Genomic DNA, 21,070 nt, shown 5'->3' with positions numbered 1-21,070 from the left:
CTTTGTGTAAAGACAGATGCAAAAAATGAGTTAAATAGTTCTGCTTTCTCCCTGTTGCTTGTCACCTTCTTGCCACTTCCACCCACTAATGGACCAATCATTTCCTTCACTTTTTTCTTGTTTTTTACATGTTGAAAGAAGCTTTTTTGTTATTTTTGACTTTGGTCGCAAGCCTTAGTTCATTTTGAGCCTTGGCTTTCTTCACTTCATCTTAGTTAGCTGACGCAAAAAGTTCATTTATTTCCTCTGTTTGGTTGGGTGGTCTGTAGTATACACCTATGGCAATGTCATTTTCCCCCCCTTTTATATTGACCCAAATGCATTCAAGACAGTTTTTATCATTGTTGTGCTCTATTTCTGTGGAGATGTAGTTATTTCTTATCTAGAGAGCAACTCCACCTCCTCTTTTATTTGGTCTGTTTCTTTTAAATAATTTAAATCCCTCTAGCTGTGTGTTCCATGTGTGGGTTTCATCCCACTGTGTTTCCGTAATGGCAACAATATCGTATCTGCCCTCATTAACCTGAATTTCTAGTTCACCCTGTTTGCTGTTCATACTCTGTGCGTTGGTGTATAAACATTTGAGTCCTTTGTGAGTGGCCCTGTGTTTCCTTTCTACATAACCTGTGTGGTGCCTGAATTCCCCTATTGTCTTACCACCTATTTGGTTAGTGCACTTTGTGTGGCACTCGCTATTAGAGGCTTCATTTTGCTTGATAGCAAGGTTGGTATTCTTGTCCACACACATATCTATGCTACATGCACTGATAGCCCTATAATTTTTAAATTGCCGGGGACAGGGTTGTTCCATATCAATTAACTCCCTATCCCCGCTGTTTAGTTTAAATTTCCCTCCAGAAAATCTGTGAATTTATAGCCGAGTAACTCAGTCCCTTTTTTTGATGGATGCAAACCATCTCTTTTGTACATCTTTTCATTGGACCAGCTACTGACATCGTGACTAATATATCCAAAGCCTTCCCCTTTACACCACTCCTTCAGCCACATATTGAATTGTGCTATGCGCTGGCCTTTTCCGTTGTGCTCCTTATACACTGGTAAAACCTCTGAGAAAGTAAGCCTACAGCCTATTCTGCTACGTTCCTTCCCCAAGCTCTGGAAATCATTCTGCACAGAGAGTACATCTTTTTGGGACAGATCGTTAGTGCCAAGATGTACAATAGCCTCCACATCACAGTCCTTGCTGCCATTCTTGATTATTTTAGAAATACGCTTCTTGTCCCTACTGGCAGTAGCACCTAGAAGACACCTGACCTCTTTCGAAGCCTCTGTGTGCTTTCCTAAATTTACATCCCTTATAACTGAATCACCCACCAGAAGGCAGCTTCTCTTTTTGGGTGCCTTTCTGTTCTTGCATGACTGATGTGCAATACCTGATTCACACTTCTCCCTGTCGAAATCTAGTTCTTCATCTCGGACCACAATCCCCTGCTTATTTGAGTTATCTTCACAAATACCTTTACCTGTCTCCGTAATGTCCCTATTAAGGTCAGCAAGGGCACTATAACTGTTGTGCAGGGACATAGCGAAAGCTTGGTGTTTATGGTTCACAGCTCTCACCCTGCCAGAACCCACGGTTGTCCACACTGCCCTTCTCCTGCAGGATCTTTGTGGTAAAGGGGGCTGATACCACGGAGGCTTACTAGAGTAGAGGGGCTGAACTGGACACCTAATTTCTGCCCAAAGAGCACGGATTACAGACCCTAGGTAAATTATCTGTCCTTCTAGGCTAGTGATTTGTTTACAGATAGGACAGTTTCCAAGTTTGAAAAGGGTACTGCGAAAGACAGCTGCAAAGCAAGTGTTGCACTGAACTAAGCCAGACATTCTTAGATAAAGGGGATCTCAGACACACTTGCCCTGAATGTACTGCTGCTGTTTGTGATTTTTAGTTATATAATTCATGACTTTTTGTATGGCTGCCATTTCACGGTCTTCACGGACCACAAGCCGCTCCTGGGGTTGTTCACGACGAACAAACAGATGCCCCAAATCATCTCTCCTAGAATGTTGAGATGGTCAATATTTCTTTCTGCTTATGACTACTGCCTGGTTCACAAACCGGGTAAGGAAATGGGCCATGTGGACGGCCTTAGTAGGTTGCCTCTACAGCTATTAGAGTCGGATCCTGCTCTGGCCAATCACATCCTGGCTATCCAGGATTTGCCAGAGTCTCCCCTCAATGCAGGGGATGTGGTTGCAGAAACAGCCACTGACAACACGTTAACACACGTGTTGAACTGGGTGCTGTCAGGAGGGCGTGACACGTGTCCTGGCACTAATTTACAGAGTTTCTGGAAAAGGAAGCATGAGTTATCCACCTTTAAGGGTTGTGTCCTGTGGGGCAGTAGGGTAGTGATCCCAACCTCACTGAGGACTAGGGTCTTGACTTCTTTGCATGAGGGACATCCGGGAATAGTCTGGATGAAGGTGCTTGTGTGCAGCTATCTCTGGTAGCCTGGGCTCGATAAAGAGATCGAGACCCAGGTCCAAGGGTGCCACATTTGCCAGCAGTCCAGACCCGAAATGCCACAGGTTCCCGTTCATAGATGGGAGACCACACATGCTCCTTGGTCAAGGGTTCATATCGACTACGCCGGCCCCTTTCAGGGGCAGCTCTTCCTCATTGTGGTGGACAGTCACTCCAAATGGCTGGAGTTTGTTCCAGTGTCCACTATGACGACTGCCAGGATCATCCAGGTTTTGAGGGGGATTTTTGCCTCTCACAGGCTTCCAGATGTCCTCATCTCTGACAATGGACCTCAATTTACCTCCTTGGAGCCTTTCTGAGGACGAATTATGATTAGGCATGCTACTTCTGCACCCTTTCATCCGGCCTCAAATGGCCAAGTGGAATGCATGTTCGCACTACTAAAGAAACCTTGAAACGGCTCACCCATGGAAACTGGCATCACAGGTTGGCAGATTTCCTCCTCTGCCACCGCACTACACCATGCACATCTACGGGCAAGAGCCCAGCGGAGCTTCGATGGGGTTGCCGTCTTATCACCAAGTTAGATAGATTACACCCAGATCGGGTTGCATCACAGATGCCACAGCCGAGGGCACTGAGGCAATTGCAAGTGGGTGATCCAGTTTGGGCATGGAACTATGGACCTGGGCACCTTTGGGTGGTTGTGATGGTCTGCAAAGTTACCGGGCCACTTTCTTACGAAGTGGCAGTGGAAGATGATTGTGTGCTGGGCAGGCACATTGACCAGCTGCGCTGGAGGTTACCTAGCCACCCTTCCACTCCTGACTCTACTCTCGGGAGGGGGAGGAGGACCATGATTGCGATCATGAATCTCAGTCTCTCAGAGAAAGTGGGACATTGCATTCACCAAATGGGGGTTTTGCCAACGAGGTGGCTAACTCTGGCACTGCGTCCATGAGACATTGCGCTCAACCAGCTTGTCACACTACTCCTTCTGCGGGCAATGCGTCAAGGGGCCATTGCACTCAATCGGCTTTTCATGCCGCATCTACCTCAGGCCTTGCGCCAACGGGACAGTGCTCCCAGCCAGCTGTGTATGCCGATCCAGAGATTTCCACCCCATCAAGGAACTCTGGTTTGGGCCCTCCAGAATGGGCCAGCCAAAGTCAAAGGGACAAAGGCTTGGGTCTACCGGAACAGGCCAGCTTTCACGATCTGGTTTCACCCATATCGAATGGGTCTCAAAGTCCTGGTCTGCGAGCCTGGCAGGCGAGCTTGCAGATCGGGCACTTGCAGCAGCTCCAAGATGATTGGAGTGGGCAAAAGGCCCACCGAAGTTCTTAAAGGACTACGTGAGGTTTCTGTCTTTGCAACCATAAAATGCTTTTGTATTTTATTGCAATTGAAAAGCTTGTGTATGTCTTTTGGGAACTGACTTATTTTGTGCTATGATGTGATGTATAGGGAATGTTGTATATGTTCCTTGTAACGGGGTCCATTTAATATTATTATTTTGATAAGTGGAAAGACCTATAATGTTGTGTATTATTGATTGTTTAAATGAACATTGGAGAGAACGCATGTAGTATTGTAAAATAGTAAGTATCTCCTTCAGAACCAGGAGGGGAGGGATGTTATGTCCTGGGCTTTGATTGATGGAGCAGGTGCAGGAAGCTGCACTGAGACCCGGGCAGACCACGAGCCAGACAGGCTGTCTCCGAGTTACTGAGCATGCATTGGAACAGGAAAATACGTTACATTCATTGGCTGACAATGTCCCAGGGTGAATGTATAAAAGGGGTGGAGCCATTTTGTAGGGAGTTCTGTAACTGCAAATAAAGAAGTACCTGTTTGTTACTCTGCCTCGTTCAATGCCTACCAACGTGCAAAACAGAACAGAAAGTGTTAGCATATTTGCACAATGAACATAAATTCTTGTACTTAAGTTCCAGTTCCCACTAATAAAGCAATAACTATGTCTGGGGTATATCATTTATAACTGAAGCTGTCATTCACATGATAGGGCTCCTTCAGTCACTTCTTTCACACTGCATTTTATTCAAGTTCCGTCCTACCATTATTTATTTGTTTTTGTTTTTTTTTAAGATTGCTTTCCCAGTCAAACCTTCCAGGAGTGGATTAAAACCAAACCTTATGTTTGTGTATTTAAAAATAAATAGTAATGAATTAAATGGAACTTACCACTACATAAATGTTTACCTTAAATATATTAAATATAATTACAGTATTTTTAAATTAAAAGGCAACATAAACAAATATTGAAAACATGTTTTCAAACTATATTTCTCTTACCTGAATTTGGTGGCATATGTAAAGCGCTCATCTCTTTGGACAAGCCGTTTGTTCTTTGATTAGAGATAGGTGCACACACTGATGTGGCACGAGGTGGCCTCTTCCCTGGCACTTTAACTGTGGTCCTCAGGAGATCAATTTCTTTTCCATGAACATTTTGCATATAGTCCTGCACCAAAAGAACACAAATATATTTCCCCCAGAGGAGATGAAAATAATGCAAAAATATGGGATTAAAAGAAATCATGTGATTAATTTGATTTTCCTGAGTTTACTAAGAATTTATGTTTCTTAAAACATATTTTCTTAACCATTAGGAAGTTTTCTAAAGTAGATCAGAATATAAAATTGCAGGGTGGAGGCAGTGTTAAATATTAATAGTATAATACTCCCACTGGGAAGCTGTTAGATCCTATATCAAGCAATATCAATTTTGGTGTTGCAGGTGCAAATAGGCAAAGCAGAAGACAGCATTCATCTGTGGTGCAGAGGATTAAACCTACTCCAATTACAGAATGGCTAATGTCAAAGGAATGGTTACCCGCATCAAATTCCTGGATGTGCAGTTAACAAGTAGACTGGCTTGGTTGCTCAACAGTGTCACATGAAAAAAGTACATTTTCCTTCCCCTGTCCTTACTACTTTCTACAGAAGGACGATCAAAACATCTGTCATACAGCATCATAGTCTGGTTTGAAAGCTATCTTTTCCAATATTTAAAACTAGATTGTTTTCTTACACCAGTTCACCAAACCCTCAACCTCTTTGCAGTAAGCACTCTCATTGTCATCTTGAATAAGGCCCACTACTGTTGAATATGGAGACACAAAATGGTTCAGAACTGAAAAAGTCATTCAACAAGATTGCATCCTGTCACCTATACTATTCAACATGTACACCAAAATAGATATGAGAAATGTACATTTGGAGGAATCTACCATTGGGATTAAAATCAGTGGGAGGAATATCAACAACCTCCAATATGATGACACAACATTATTCACAGAAAGCAATGAGGATCTGAAGTGGTTAATCCTAAAAATCAAAGATGAAAGTGAAAAATTTGGACTGTACCTTAACATAAAGAAAACAAAGATAATGAAAACTGCAGAGAACACACAGGTCACAGAGCAGATTGACAATGAGACCATTGAAACAGTAATCTTTCTAGGCTCTAAAATCGACCAAAGTGGTGACTGCAGCCCCAAGATCAAAAGGTGTATAGCACTTGGAAGAACTGCAATGTCTGGCATGAGTAACATCTGGAAGAGTAAAGACATCAGCCTCACAATCAAATGCAGATTAGTTAATGCAATAATTTTTCCAATTGCTACTTATGGCTGCGAAACATGGACTCTGAAAAAGGCAGATAAGAAAAGGGTGGACACCTTTGAACTGTGGTGCTAAAGGTGACTATTACATATCCCATGAATTGCAAAAATGAACGAAGAAATCCTAAGTTAAACCTACGAAAAATATCATTTGAAGCCAAGATTGCCAAATAGTGGCTGTCATACTTTGGCTATGTCATGAGATCTGACTCACTGAAAAAGTTAACCATACTGGCACAGTCATCAGTGGAAAAAGGAGAAGGATCTGCTGGCTGGATACTATAAAAGATGATTCTGAGATGACAATAGCAGATCTGAAGGAGATTATGTGAGATAGAGGGGCATGGAGGGTGCTGATCCATAGAGGGTTGGGGGTTGCTCATGACTGAATGGCTGACAACAATGATGACGACTTCAGCAGCTTCTGGCAAATATGCAAAACGGTTTTCAAATGATTGACAAATTTCACCCTTTCTAATTTTATACAAATCTCATAGTATACTACAGATATATTGAGAAGGTAATGTGTGTGTTTCCTTGAAGAGATAAATAAGGCTGAAGAAAATTAATCAATTTACATTTCATTGCCTAAATTTTAAGCAAGATTAAATACTGATAAATTTGTGATTCTGGATGACCAATATTCTGGAAGTTCTAAGAGTTGTAGCTCAAAGATTCTTGTATAGCCACCTTTGAGAGTGTTATAGCCTTGGATTCTGGAATAGGAATATCATATCCAGTTTGCAACCATCTAAATGAGCACCAGATGTCATATTGTGGTTATCTGTATTTTTGCAACCCAAATTCAGTAAACCCATTCTGAAGGAGACCTTCTCAATTGAAAATTCATTTATGAAATACTCTCCCCAGAGAAGTCTGCATGATTAAGTTTTATACACATTTGCTATCATTATTGTTTTATTGGGTTTTAATTGTATTGGTAACTGATATTTTAAAATATATTTTCTAAAAATTAAGTCTATATAAAAAAAGATTCATACTCATCAAAAAAAAATCTGGTGTGTCATAAAAAAAAATCAAAGAGCTGCATTTTCCTAGAGCAAAATCTCAACACTCTCTCATCTTAGAAATTATAATTTACAGAAATAAAAATTTATAGCATGAAAAAGCTTAACTGCTTCAGAGAATATGAGCACATAAGAAACAGTTGAAGATGACCCTGTCATCTGGAATATGCAGTGCTACAGAGAAACAGAAAGCCTGATTTTTGATATGCAAATATTACAAAGAGAATATCCCTGGATATTAGCTGTAAAAATGCTGATAGGAGAAAAGGGATTGCTTTAACAAGACACAAGGGTAAATCAAAGCCAAGTACTTTTAAACAGCACTTAACAAGTCCCCAGAGTCTACTCTACAGTGGACCACCCCAGAAGTGCTATCTTTGGCTCCTCAACAACTTGAAAAAGTAGTAATTGCAAACCTATTTACATTTGGTTCTTAAGTTTTCTATGTTCATAATTCAGTAGCAATAATGAAGCACCAGAAAAACAATACCGACACAATTCCCAAATGTGCCACTGTTAAGCTTCTGAAGCCACTGTACCCCATGGCTCTTACACCTTTGCCACTGCTTGTTTTTTGCCTTCTTCTCTTAATTATGTTGCATCTATTGTCATATACTTAATTAGCTGCATTAATGTGATTTCTTTTCATAGTCAAGCAATTAAGAGCTATGATTGAGTTTCATTCAATTAGTCTCAACAAACATGCTAATTGATGTCCCAGATGCAAATGAGGTGCAATGAGATAAACCTGCTAACAATTGAGTGCCATGTCAGAGATCCACTGTGCTCAGCTTGCTCACACAAAAGCACACTTTTCTATTTTATGTGGAGATATTTTCAAGATGATAAGAATGAGGGTATCTCTATGCCATTCAGTCTTCAATATATTAATTAATTCCTAAAGTAGTATTACTACAAGATAGTAAATCCAACCTGGTATCAATGTGGCTGGTAAGCAATACAATGATGGAAAATACATTTTCTGTGTTAAATTGAAATCTACTTTAATGGCAATTTTTTATTTATTTATTAATATATTTATATCCTGCCTTTATTATTTTTATACCATTCATATTGTTTACCATTTACTGCCAACCGTCTGCTTCAGTTTGATCATTTTCAGGCAATGTGGTACTTTAAGTTAAACTAAAAACACATTAAATCAGTCCTTAATATACAGCTATTATATTCCTTACAATTACTTTCCTTCCTGAGGAAATGCCTGACATTTGTGGTAATATTGAAATGCTGTTATGATAATCTTAATATAGAATTACCATCAAAAACATGTGAACAGATTTTTGTGTATAAATGACTGAGAAAGACAATTAGTGTAGTCAAGAGCTGTGGTGGCACAATGGTTAAAATGCAGTACTGCAGGTTACTTTTGCTGACTGCCGGCTGCCAGCAGTTCGGAAGTTTAATTCTCACCCACTCAAGTTGACTCAGCCTTCCATCCTTCCGAGATCGGTAAAATGAGGACTCAGATTGTTGGGGGCAATATGCTGATTCTGTAAACCACTTAAAGAGGGCTGTAAAGCACTGTGAAACACGGTATATAAGTCTAAGTGCTATTGCTATTACTAGTTCAGAACACGAAATAACCACACAATCTATATTACAGTCATAATTATATAATTATATTTGTTTCAGTTTTTTGTTGCTTTTCGGCCATTGGATTAATTTTTATAATTTATTCAATTACAGAATAATACAAAATAACAAATTCAGAAGGAACATTGGAGGCCTTCTGGTCCAACCCCCTGCTCAACCAGGAGACCCTATGCCATTCTGGACAAACAGCTATCCAATCTCTTGCTTAAAATCTCCAGTAGTGAAGCACCAACAACTTCTGGAGGCAAGCCATTCCATGGATTAATTGTTCTCACTGTCAGGAAATTTCTCCTTAATTCTAGGATGGATTTCTCCTTAATAAATTTCCCTCTGTTATTACTTGTCCTGCTCTCATTTGCTTTGGAGAATAGGTTGACACCCTCTTCTCTGTGACAACCCCTCAAATATTGGAAGACTGCTATCATATTACTTCCAGTCCTTCGTTTTGTTAACATATTCAGTTCCTGCAACTGTTCATCATATATTTTAGCCTCTAGCCCCCTAATCATCCTTGTTGCTCTTCTCTGCACACTTTCTACATTCAACTTTATGTATCATGGTGACAAAAACTGGATGCAGTATTCCAAGTGAGGGCTGACGAAAGCAGGATAAAGCGGCACTAAGACTTCACATTATGTTGATACATATAGGTATATAGGCTTCCTGCAGCAAAAATCAAAGCTGTAATTGAGTACCTTAATAAAATAATCAACCCCACCAATTACTACCCCTTTCTTCTCCTACATGTGGGGACCAATGACACAACAATGAATCTGAAAACAATAACAAGAGATTACAAACAGCTAGGGAAGAAAATTAAACAATTAGGAGCACAAGTGGTGTTTTCATCTATGCTTCCAACAAAAGGCCACCATCCAATGAGGGAGCAAAGGATTTTACAAACAAACACTGGCTTACAAACTGGCATCATCAACAGAACTTCAGCTTCCTAGACCATGGTCTGTATTACCTAGATGAAAGGTTACTGGCAAGGGATGGACTGCACCTCACAAGAACTGGAAAGAATATATTCGGAAAACAATTGGCTCATCTTATCAAAAGGGCTTTAAACTAAAAATGAGGGGGAAGGGGGGCAATCTTCACAACTTATAGAACCTAATTCCAAGCAAAAACCACTAGATAACCAATTACATAAGGAGGAAGGGAGTAAAGAGAAAAAAGGAATAAAAAACCATAATGAAATACAGGGTGATGAAAAGGATGTAAATCCCAGTTACAAAGTAGAAGATACAAGAAACGTACCCAAGACCAAAAAAGGACTCAAATGCCGATATACTAATGCTCAAAGTTTAGGGGACAGAGTGAACTTGAAGTATTAGTACATGAAGGCAGATATGATATAGTTGCCATTACTGAAACCTAGTGGGATGAAAATCATGACTGGAATGTACTGATGGAAGGATATAAACCAGTGATGGCAAACCTTTTAGAGACTGAATGCCCAAACCGCAACCCAAAATCCACTTATTTATCACAAAGTGCCAGGGCCACATCAGCATTGTGGTGCCCTTGGGGGGGCAGGGAGGTGCATCTGAGTGCCACCTCTGGCACACAAAAACGGGGGGCACAAAAATGGGCCACCATGCTGCAAGGCACAAAAATGGCTGCTGCCACACCTCGGGGTGCAAATACAAGGCGCTGCACCACGCAAGAATGGGGCAGGGCTAGTGAGTATCACACAGGCACTAGCCCCACCCCATTTGCAGTGCATGCATGCTCGTGACCCCATGTGTGCATGCATGCATTTAAAATGTTTCCCCCTCCCTTTTCTTCCAGTCCACCAATTGACAATGGTTGGTGACCTCTGCTCTATCACCTCTACTCGAGCTTGCTAGTCGGCCGCTTCGCCTCCTTTGTGCTGGGCAGGGCTCCTGCTCTGGGCGGCGGTGGCGGCCTGATGGACCTGCTGCTGGCGATGGTGGCACATGTGCCAACAGAAAGGGCTCTGAGTGCCATCTCTGGCACGCGTGCCATAGGTTTGCCACCACTGATATAAACTATTCAAAAGAAACAGACCCAACAAATGAGGAGGTGGAGTTGCATTATATATAAAAGATCACTACATCTCTACAGAAATACCCCAAACCAAGGATGAAAGCCTCCTAAAATCCATATGGGTCAATGTAAAAGGAAAAAAAGAATAACATTGCTATAGGCATATACTACAGGCCACCCAACCAAGCAGAAGAAATAGATGAACTCTTTGCTAATCAATTAACAAATGTATGTAGGAAACATACCACAATAGTAATGGGAGACTTTAACTAACCTGATATCAACTGGGAGAAAAACTCTGCAGCAAGTGGGAGATCAAACAGATTCCTAACCAACTTAGCTAACAACTTTGTCATCCAAAAGGTAGAGGAAGAACTAGAGGAAAAGCTATACTGGACCTAATTCTTACTAATAGAGAAAAGTGATAGAGGAAGAACCTTAGGCAAGAGTGATCACATCGTATTGGAATTCAATATAATGCAAACACAAGCAATAGAATATAATCCAACCAATGTCCTAAACTTTAAAAGAGCTGATTTTAACAAACTCAGAGAGAATCTAAGAAAAAATTCATGGATAAAAATACTAAAGTGGAAAACAACTCAAGAAGTATGGGAAACACTGAAAAATACAATCATAAAAGCCCAGTCCAACACAATACCACTAAAAAAGAAAAACAAGAAATCCAAGAAGAAAACAGCATTGTTGCGCAAAGATCTCTCTGATAAACTAAAAGAAAAAAAAGATAAGTACAAAAAATGGAAAGAGGGACACATAACTAAGAATAGAATAGAATCAAATAGAATCGAATAGAATATCTTTATTGCCATTGTGTAACTCACAACGAAATTAAGTGCTGTCCACAAGTGCACACTACACACAAGTAAAAACCACAAATAAGAACATGCATTATATACACACATCCTTCACATTCTATTCACCATTGTGTTGCCCCTAATATTGCACTTCAATGTTGCACTATATTGTGGTATTTAATATGGTTACAGCTTATTTGACTTTGCTTTTATTATTCTGTACTGTCTGCCAGATGATAATAGTTCAAAAGAAGAATGTCTGGGATGAGATGAGTCTTTAAGAATATTTTGAGCTTTCCTAAGACAACAGGAACTGTACAGTTCATCCAAGGGGGGGAGGAGAGGACAGCCAATAATCCTCTGGGCGATGGTAATGACCCTTTGGAGTGCTTTCCTATCTGCCACTGTGCAACAAGCAAACCACACACAAATGCAATAGGTTAGAATGCTCTCTATGGAGCAACAGTAGAAGGTTACCAGCAGTTTTTCTTTCAATTGTTGTTTCCTGAGAAGTCTCAAGAAATATAACCTCTGCTGGGCCTTCTTAACCAATGCTATAACATGAGCACTCCAGGTCAGGTCCTCCTTTATGGTAACACCCAGAAACCTAAAGCTCCACACAGTCTCTGCTGATGATCAGGGGCTGAATGTCTGATCTATTCCTCCTGTAATCTACTATAAGTTCCTTGGTCTTAGTTGTGTTGAAAACCAAATTATTGTCTCTGCACTACAACAGCAACCGCTCCACCTCATCTCAGTAGACAGACTCATCCCCCTTGGAGATAAGCCCCACCACTGTTGTATCATCCGCAAATTTAACAATAATATTGCTGGGATGAGTGGGGGTGCAGTCATAAGAGTAGGGGGTGTAAAGTAGGGGGTTCAACACACAGCCCTGTGGGGAGCCGGTATTAAGAATAAGGGCTGAAGAGAGATAGTTGCCTAATTTAACTCTCTGAGAGGGGCCAGACAGAAAGTTCATAATACCAAAGGCAGATTAAACGTGAAAGTCCAAGACTGGACTGTGTTTATGGAAGAATTGTGTTAAATGCAGAGCTAAAATCCACAAAGAGCATCCTTACATAGGTCCCCTGTTGCTCCAGATGAATCAGAGCAGTATGGAGAGTGATGGCTATGGCATCCTCTATGGATCTTTTTGCTCTTTATGCAAACTGGTGACTGTCAAATGTGTATGGGAGACAGGACACAATGTGCCTGTGGGCCAGTTTTTGAAAACACTTCATTATAATAGGGATGAGTGCCACTGGTCTATAATCACTGAAACTGTTAATAAAGGACTTTTTAGTAATGGAATAATGATGGAGGCTTTCAGACAGGATGGAATAGTGGACTGGGATAGAGACCGATTAAAAATCTTGATAAAGACCCCAGCCAACTGGTCTGTGCAGTCTTGAAGCACCTGGCCAGAAATGCTGTCAGGTCCAGCAGCCTTCCTTCACAGCTCTCAAGAGACTCCTGACCTCCTTCACGATGAGGGGAGGGCTGCGGTGGACTAGGGGCTATAGCACAGCTGCCTCTGATTGCTTCACTTCGAAGTGGGCAAAGAAATGATTCAGCTCCTCTGCCAATGAAGCATCCCTGTCAACAAGAGTGATGTTACTGGGTCTATAGTTGGTGATTTCTTGGATCCCCTGCCATACCTGCCTCACATCTTTGTTATGAAAATAATCTTCAATCTTCCTCTTATAAGCTGCCTTGGCCTGCTAAATGCCTCTCTTCAGACTAACTCTGGCAGCACTATATTTTTTTTCCCATCACCAGACCTAAAGACATTGTTTCTGTCATGCGGGAGATGCTGCAATTCATTAGTCATCCAAGACTTCTGGTTGGGATAAATCCGGATTCATTTGTCCACAGTAACAGTGTCTATGCAGTATTTAATATAGCCCAGAACAGCTGCAGTGAACTCCTCCAGGTCTGGGTGGTTGAAGAAGTCCCAGTTTGTCCTCTCAAAACAGTCCTGCAGTTGTTGAGCGGCGCCATCAGGCCAGGATTTCACAGTCTTTATCGTGGCCAGAGCCCATTTCCTAAGATGAGTATATGTTGGTAATAAAAGCATGGATATATGGTCTGACTGGCCCATGTGTGGCAGTTGTATAACCCTGTAGCCAAGTTTAAAGTTAGAATAGGCTTTATCCAATGTATTTGCTCCCCTAGTGGCACACTTAACATGCTGGTGGAATTTGGGGAGCACTGCTTTTAAATCAGCATGGTTGAAGTCCCCCACTATAATGTGCACAGCATCAGATACTTATTCTGCTGGTTACTAACAGTATTATACAAAAATCCGAAAGCCAAGTTAGCATTAGCCTCAGGTGGAATATAAACAGCAGTGATTATGACAACGATAAAGTCCTGTGGAAGGTATATGGGTCTGCGTCTCACAGACATATACTCCAAGCTCATAGAGCAGTGACTGTCTACAATCTTTGTATTGGTACACCAACTGTTATTGACATATAAGGCAGACTATCAGCAGATAGCCCAAATCTGCAAAGATGAATTCAGGAAAGCAAACGCTCAGAATGAACAAAGATTTGCAACAAAAGTCAAAGATGATTAAAAAAAAGTTTCTTTCAACATATAAATAACAAAAAAAAGTCAAGGAAACAGTCGGTCCACTAAAGAGAGAAGATGGCAAGGAAGTAACAGGCAATAGACAGAAAACAGCACTGCTTAACCCATTCTTTTCATCAATCTTTACACAAAAAGAAACTATACTCCAACCTACCAAAAACATAACTGTAAAAAACAGACTAGAAATAAAAATTAAAATAAGCAAGAAAATGTTAAGAGAATACCTGTCTGATCCTGATGAATATAAATCACCAGAACCTTGTGGATTACATTCCAGAGTTCTGAAGGAGCTGGCAGATGTCATCGCAGAACCATTGTATCATATCTTTAAAAAATCTTGGAGCACTGGGGAACAACCAGAGGATTGGAAAAGAGCTGATGTGGTTCCCATCTTCAAAAAAGGGGGAAAAAAACAGATCCAGGAAACTACAGACCAATCAGCCCGACATCAATACTTGGGAAGATATTGGAAAAATAATCAAAAAACAGATCTGTCAATATCTAGAAACAAAATTATAACTAGTAGCCAGCATGGGTTTGTTAAAAACAGATCATGCCAAACCAATCTTATTTCATTCTTTGACAAAGTGACTAAATTGTAGAACAGCTAAATGCTGTGGACATAGTATACTTAGATTTCAGCAAGGCATTCAATAAAGTAGACAACAACCTACTTCTTAGTAAACTAGAAAAATGTGGGATACATAGCATCACCATTAGATGTATTTGTAACTGGCTGGCAAATCATTCTCAAGGAGTAGTCCTTAATGGTACTACATCTACATGGAGGGAAGTAAGTAGTGAGGTACCACAAGGTTCTGTCTTAGACCCAGTACTCTTCAATATTTTGTTAGGAGAAATTTCCTAACAGTGAGGACAATTAACCAGTGGAACAGCTTCCCTTCAGACGTTGTGGATACTTCATCACTTGAGGTTTTTAAGAAAAAACTGGACAGCCACTTGTCTGCAAGATTCTCCTGCTTGAGCAGGGGGCTGGACTACAAGACCTCCAAGGTCCAAGGATCATGTTGGCTTTTTTGGTGGCTATAGCAGACTGCTGGCTCATATTTAAATGGTTGTCCATTAGGACTCCTAGATCCCTCTCACAGTTGAATCCGGTACCCCCTATTCTATACCTGTTATATCCTGAGCCTGCTGAATCATTCATCAGGCTCAGAAATGTTGCAAAGGGTCCCGGGCAAACCACAAGGCTGCCCAGGACCAGACTGGCTGTCTCCAGCCTTGCGCATATGTGCAAGGCGCAAAAACAGACTTGCATTCAAAGATTCTATAAAAGGCCTGCACGCCATTTTTTCTGTTGCTGTTGTGTTGGAGTAATCAATAAAGAAGGCTTGCTGTTACACCATTCATTTCCTCGCAATGCTTTTAACCTGCGGATTTAACAGTGGCGACGAAGGTGGGATCGCTGCAAACAAGATTACCAACAGAAGAAGATAGGACTCACCAAGGAAGTCCTGAAGCCCTGGGAAAGTTTGGCGTCCAGCATCGCGACTCTACCTGCCAGTACAGCATCGCTGGAGGTGAGCTTGGCAGAAGGTTTGCAGCGACGGTGTTGACGAGGGTTGCAGAAGGCTAAGATGTCTAAGATAGGCCGGTTGTCAGACTTTGATATTTCCCACCCAGACGCTGGAACTCGTACGTGGCGCGGGAGGAGAATTACTTCAGGGTTAACCAGATAAAAGAAGATGGCCTTAAAGTGGCTACCCTGCTGTGTGTGACAAGAAACATTTGACATAGCAGAAAATCTGGTGGCCCCGGCGCTTTTGGAGTCAGTGTCTTATGCAGATTTAAAGAAGATGCTGAAAGAACATTCCCAACCTAAACTTTCAGTGATTGCTTGGCAACACGCATTCGAGCAGAGGGATCAGAGACTTTATTGCTACCTTAAGGCAAGCAGCGAGGCCTTGTGAATTCAAGAATCTGGAAGAGAGGCTGCGGGACTGTTTCGTCTGTGGCCTAAGAAGTCGTGAGCTGCAGCAGAAGATCTTCGCCAAGTAAGATGTTTCGTTCCAAGATGCCTTGAGAGAGATTGCAGCTGAGGAAGCAGCGGAAGGCACTGTGTAGGCCTTGCGGCTCGCCAGAAATCCTCCAGCCACCGTTACTGTCCATCAAGAGATTGCTCAAGAAGATCCAGACCAGGATCCTGAAGAGGAGATGGACAGGCTGCACAAGTCAGCAGAGAGAAGGCTGAAGGAGCTTCCAGACAAGACCCCAGCATCTCCAGAGTGTTTCGGGTGTGGACGCCACAAGCGTGCTGACTGCAGATTCCGCTCCGCCATTTGCCGGGCATGTGGCAGGCAAGGCCACATTGCCTCCGTCTGTTTGGGTCGCCCAAAAATCCAGCCTAGGGAAGAATTGCTTCAGAAAGGTACCAGGGTCCCCAGCCAACACAGGGTGGGTTTCTGCGTATCGCACAGGAGCATTTTAAGGACAGGAACACACAAGCCACTTAAAAAAAAGCTTCACATTGATGTGAAGTTGCAGGGGGTTCCTTTGTCAATGGAGTTGGACATAGATTGCAGTGGCTGAGCCGTTACACCAGCTCTTGGATAAACAGGCTCCATGGCAGTGGACAAAGGTCCATGAAAGGAGTTTCAATGAGGCCTTGCTCTCTTCAAATGCAGTCTTAGCGCATTTCAATGAGCAATTGCTGGTGTACATTGCATGTAATGCATCCCCTTATGGGGTGGGAGCAGTACTTAGCCACCTGAAGGCTGATGGGACACAAGTCCCTGTGGCCTACTACACAAGGACTCTGTCATCTGCAGAGCGCAATTATGCTCAGATTGACAGAGAAGCCTTGGCCATAGTGACTGGCATAAAGAAATTTCATGATTTCTTATATGGCTGCCACTTCACGGTCTATACACACCATAAGCCTCTGCTGGGTTTGTTTACCACAAACAAGCAGACCCCTCACATAATATCTCCTAGAATACTGAGATGGTCAATGTTCCTGTCAGTATATGATTACACTTTGATTCACAAACCTGGGAAGGAAATGAGCCATGCAGATGGCCTCAGCAGATTACCTCTACAACAGATAGAGGCAGACCCTGCTCCTGCTATTAACATTCTCTCTATTCATGAGTTGCCTGAATCTCCCCTCAATGCGAGGGACGTGGCTGCAGAAACGGGGCGTTGTCTTACCTGAATGCCTTTTTTCAGCATGTCGATGTAGCATCCACCGGTGGGTTATTTCAGCCTTCCTGCTCAGATAGACTAAGTTCAAAGTTCAGCCATGCCTCCTTGGGGCGGTCCTTTCCCAGTTTTAAAGTGGCGAAGCAAATATGATGAAGTCTGATGCAATGGCTCCTCCTCAATTACACCTGCCTAGACTGACTGTTAAGGGTGGGTGTGGATGCTACATCTACATGCTGAGAAAAGGCGTTCAGGTAAGACAACGCCCCTTCTCCAGCATGCAGATGTAGCAACCACCGGTGGGACATACCAAAGCCACCCATGTCCCTGCCGGGAGGGACAGTCTAGGCGTGTGTCCCCTGGGAGGAGACAACCTGCTGCAAGACCCTTCTGCCAAATGAGGCCTCCGCAGCAGCAAACCTATCAAGCTTGTAATGCCTTATAAATGAAAAGGGAGAAGACCAAGTTGCTGCCCTACTAATCTCTTCAACCGAGGCTTGCATAGACCAGGCCGCTGATGTGGCCGCGCTACGTGTTGAATGAGCTGTGATATGTTTTGGTACAGGCAGAGATTGAGACCTGTACGCTTGGGAAATACATGCCCTAATCCTATGGTTGAGGATGAGACCTTCTTTCCCATGGAAGAGGATTGGAAAGACACAAACAGAGCCTCCGATTTGCGAAAAGCGGCAGTCCGCTTGACGTAATGTCGCAAGGCCCCGCATACGTCTGATTTATGCAATTGTCTCTCCAGACGATGGGTTGGATTTGGGCAAAAATTAGGGAGAACCAAGTCTTGGGACCTATGGAACCATGTATTGACTTTCGGGACGAAAGAAGGATCCAATCTAAGGACCACTCTGTCATCCAGAAACATACACAGATCACTTCTGACCGAGAGGGCGGCCAGTTCTGAGATATACCTAGCCGACGTGATGGCTACCAGAAAGGCAACCTTCAAAGAGAGGAAATAAAGTGAGCAACACCCTACGGGCTCGAACGGTGTCATCGAGAGAGCTAGCAACACCTTCAGCAAGTCCCATGAAGGGTATCAGGGCACCGTGGGGGGTCTAGTGTTAATTGCCCCTTTTAGGAAAGTGGCAACTGCCGGGTGTTGAGATAGGGAATGAAAGTTGTCACACATGAGGACAGTTGACAGGGCCGCAATCTGTCTGCGGATCGTACTATGTGAAAGACCCTTATTCAACCCCTCTAAAAGGTATTCCAAAATGTCAGGAATAGTGACCTTTAAAGGCCTAAGATTATGAGTGATGCACCATTTGCAAAAATTCCTCCACGTGGCGTCATAAATTCTATTAGTGGAGGGTCTCCTTGAGGCTTGAATCATGGATATGACCTCAGATGAATAGGACTGTCTGACTAAACTCTCCCGCTCAACTGCCAAGTGGCTAGTTGAAGCCACTGGGGATCTGGGTGTTGTAGATTCCCTTGACTGAGTGATATGTGGCTCAGCGGAATCCTCCACGGTAGAGATACTGACAAGTCCACGAGGTCGGCAAACCACAGCCGTCTTGGCCAGTGTGGGACCACCAAGATTACTTCCGCCTGTTCCAGGAGGACCTTACGAATGGTGGCCAGAATGAGTGGAAGCGGGGGAAAAGCGTAGAGCATTCCCTTTGGCCACTTGCTGCAGAGGGCATCTGTTCCCTCCGCCCCCGGTGACAGGAACCTGGTGAAGTACCTGGGAAGGTGGGAATTTGTCTCTGAGGCAAATAAGTCTACCTGCAGTTGTCCGAACCTCTCCGAAATTTCCTGAAACAGAACTGGATCCAGCCTCCACTCTGAGTGGTCGACTGTCGCCCTGCTCAGTGAATCGGCTTGACGATTCGCCTCTCCTGATATGTGCTCTGCACTGATGGACTGCAGATTGGACTCTGCCCACAGCCCCAAATCTAGTGCTTCCTGCATGAGGGACCAAGACCTGGTCCCTCCCTGCCTGTTGACGTGTGCCTTGGCTGCTTATCAGGACATGGTTCCCCGCCACAATCTCAGAAAAGTGACGGAGGGCTAGGTGTATTGCTCTCAATTCTAGCCAATTTATATTGTGTGTGAGGTCTGACTGTGACCATTGACCCTGTGCTATGTGTGTCTGTAGATGGGCCCCCCAGCCAAATAGGCTGGCATCCGTGGTCAGCTTGAGTCTGGGAGGTTCCTTGAATAGGACCCCCTGTTCAATGCCGACGACATCCACCACAGGAGGGACAACAGGATGTGGTGTGGAACTCTCACCTTCCTTGTTGAGGCACTCAAGTTCTGTCTCTGGAAGGGGAGAAGGAACCACTGGAGTGCTCTGGAGTGCAGTTTGGCCCATGGAACAATGCCCAGACAAGACACCATCTTGCCCAACAGTTGAGACAACTGGACTATGGAAACTGCTCTCTCTCTCCGGATCCTTGGACGAGCGACCTGATACTGTCCTTGTGTTCCTGGGAGAGATAAACCTTGCACAGGATGGAATCTATTATAGTCCCTAAGTGGAGGATTCGAGTGGAGGGAACTATGTGACTCTTTTTGAAATTTATCGAGAATCCGTGTTCCTGCAGTGTCTGTATCATGATCTATAGGTCCGATTGGGGGGAATGGAAGGACCTGGATTGGATAATTATATCGTCCAGGTAACATTGCACGTGCACCGGCATCAATCTGAAGTGGGCAGCTATCACGGCCAAAATTTTTGTGAATACCTGAGGGGCCGAGGAGAGGCCGAAGGGTAGTGCTCTGTATTGGTAATGCCAATGCGCATAACAAAACCGGAGGAACTTGCGGTGTTGTGGGAGGATGGGAATGTGAAGATACACTTCAGTCAAATCTATGGAGGAGAGAAAATCTCCTTTCCTGATGCTGGCCAGAATTGATTTGAGGGACTGCATTTTGAATCTCCTGTAGGCTAGGAAGTAATTTAGTCCTTTTAGGTCTAGAATCACCCTCCAACCTCCCAAGGCCTTGGGAACTATGAATAGGATGGAATAGTACCCTTTTCCTATCTGGTCCCATGGTACCGGTTCTATGGCCTCTATTTCTAGTAGGTGAGATATGGCTTTGGACACAAGCTCGGCCTTTTGAGCATTTCTTGAGGTGGGGCACTGAATGAAATGGTCTGACGGAATGGAAAGGAATTCTAAGGCGAGACCATACCTTATGGTCTCCCTCACCCAGGTGTCGTTGGTGGTGACTTCCCAAGTGTCGCTGAATAACACTAAGCGACCTCCTATGGGAGGGTCCGCCCTGGCGTCACTTGGATTTCCTGAAGGGGCCACCCCCAGCCCCTCAAAAGGGATGTTTTGACTTGAGCTGAGCTTTAGTTCCAGAACCCTGGTGGTCCTGTTGTCGATCCTGCCTGGGGGAGAAGGAGCAAGAGCTACTGGACCAATTCCAGGATTGTCTGCTCTGAAAGGGCTGCCTCCCTTCCCAAAAGCCCCTGGCCCGAAAGGCCTGTCTGCGAAAGTCCTGTTGAGGCCATCTGTCCACCTTCTTAGAGGGGTGCACCAAGACCTTTCTCTTATCCTTTCCTTCTATCAGGAAGGTTAAAGAACCGGGCCAAATAGCTGCTTCCCACTATAAGTATCCATTGATAGGCGCCACTTTGATTTCAAATCTGTCTTTGAGCCACAGGAGTCTGCGTGAAGACACCATGGCCGCAATGGTCCTGGCGGAGAACTTGGCAGACTGTAGGGAAGAGTCAGCCATGTATTCTGACGCCGCTACTAGTTTCCCTAA

General features: G+C 43.4%; 1 protein-coding gene across 1 annotated transcript in view; it reads right to left on the bottom strand.

Moving 5' to 3' along the window:
- The window catches only part of LOC120298800 (arf-GAP with GTPase, ANK repeat and PH domain-containing protein 1-like), a 366,467-nt gene that overhangs the window by 52,724 nt on the left and 292,673 nt on the right, over positions 1 to 21,070 (bottom strand). Inside the window, exon 4 of the mRNA XM_039322842.1 lies at positions 4,769 to 4,937. Coding sequence (XP_039178776.1) covers positions 4,769 to 4,937 — 169 coding nt within the window. The remainder of the gene's footprint in view (positions 1 to 4,768; positions 4,938 to 21,070) is intronic.

Source organism: Crotalus tigris, unplaced genomic scaffold (genome assembly GCF_016545835.1).
Source record: "Crotalus tigris isolate CLP2741 ecotype Arizona unplaced genomic scaffold, ASM1654583v1 scf7180000024145.622778, whole genome shotgun sequence".
Taxonomy (NCBI): Eukaryota; Metazoa; Chordata; class Lepidosauria; order Squamata; family Viperidae; genus Crotalus; species Crotalus tigris.
This window is presented reverse-complemented; position numbering and strand designations above follow the sequence as displayed.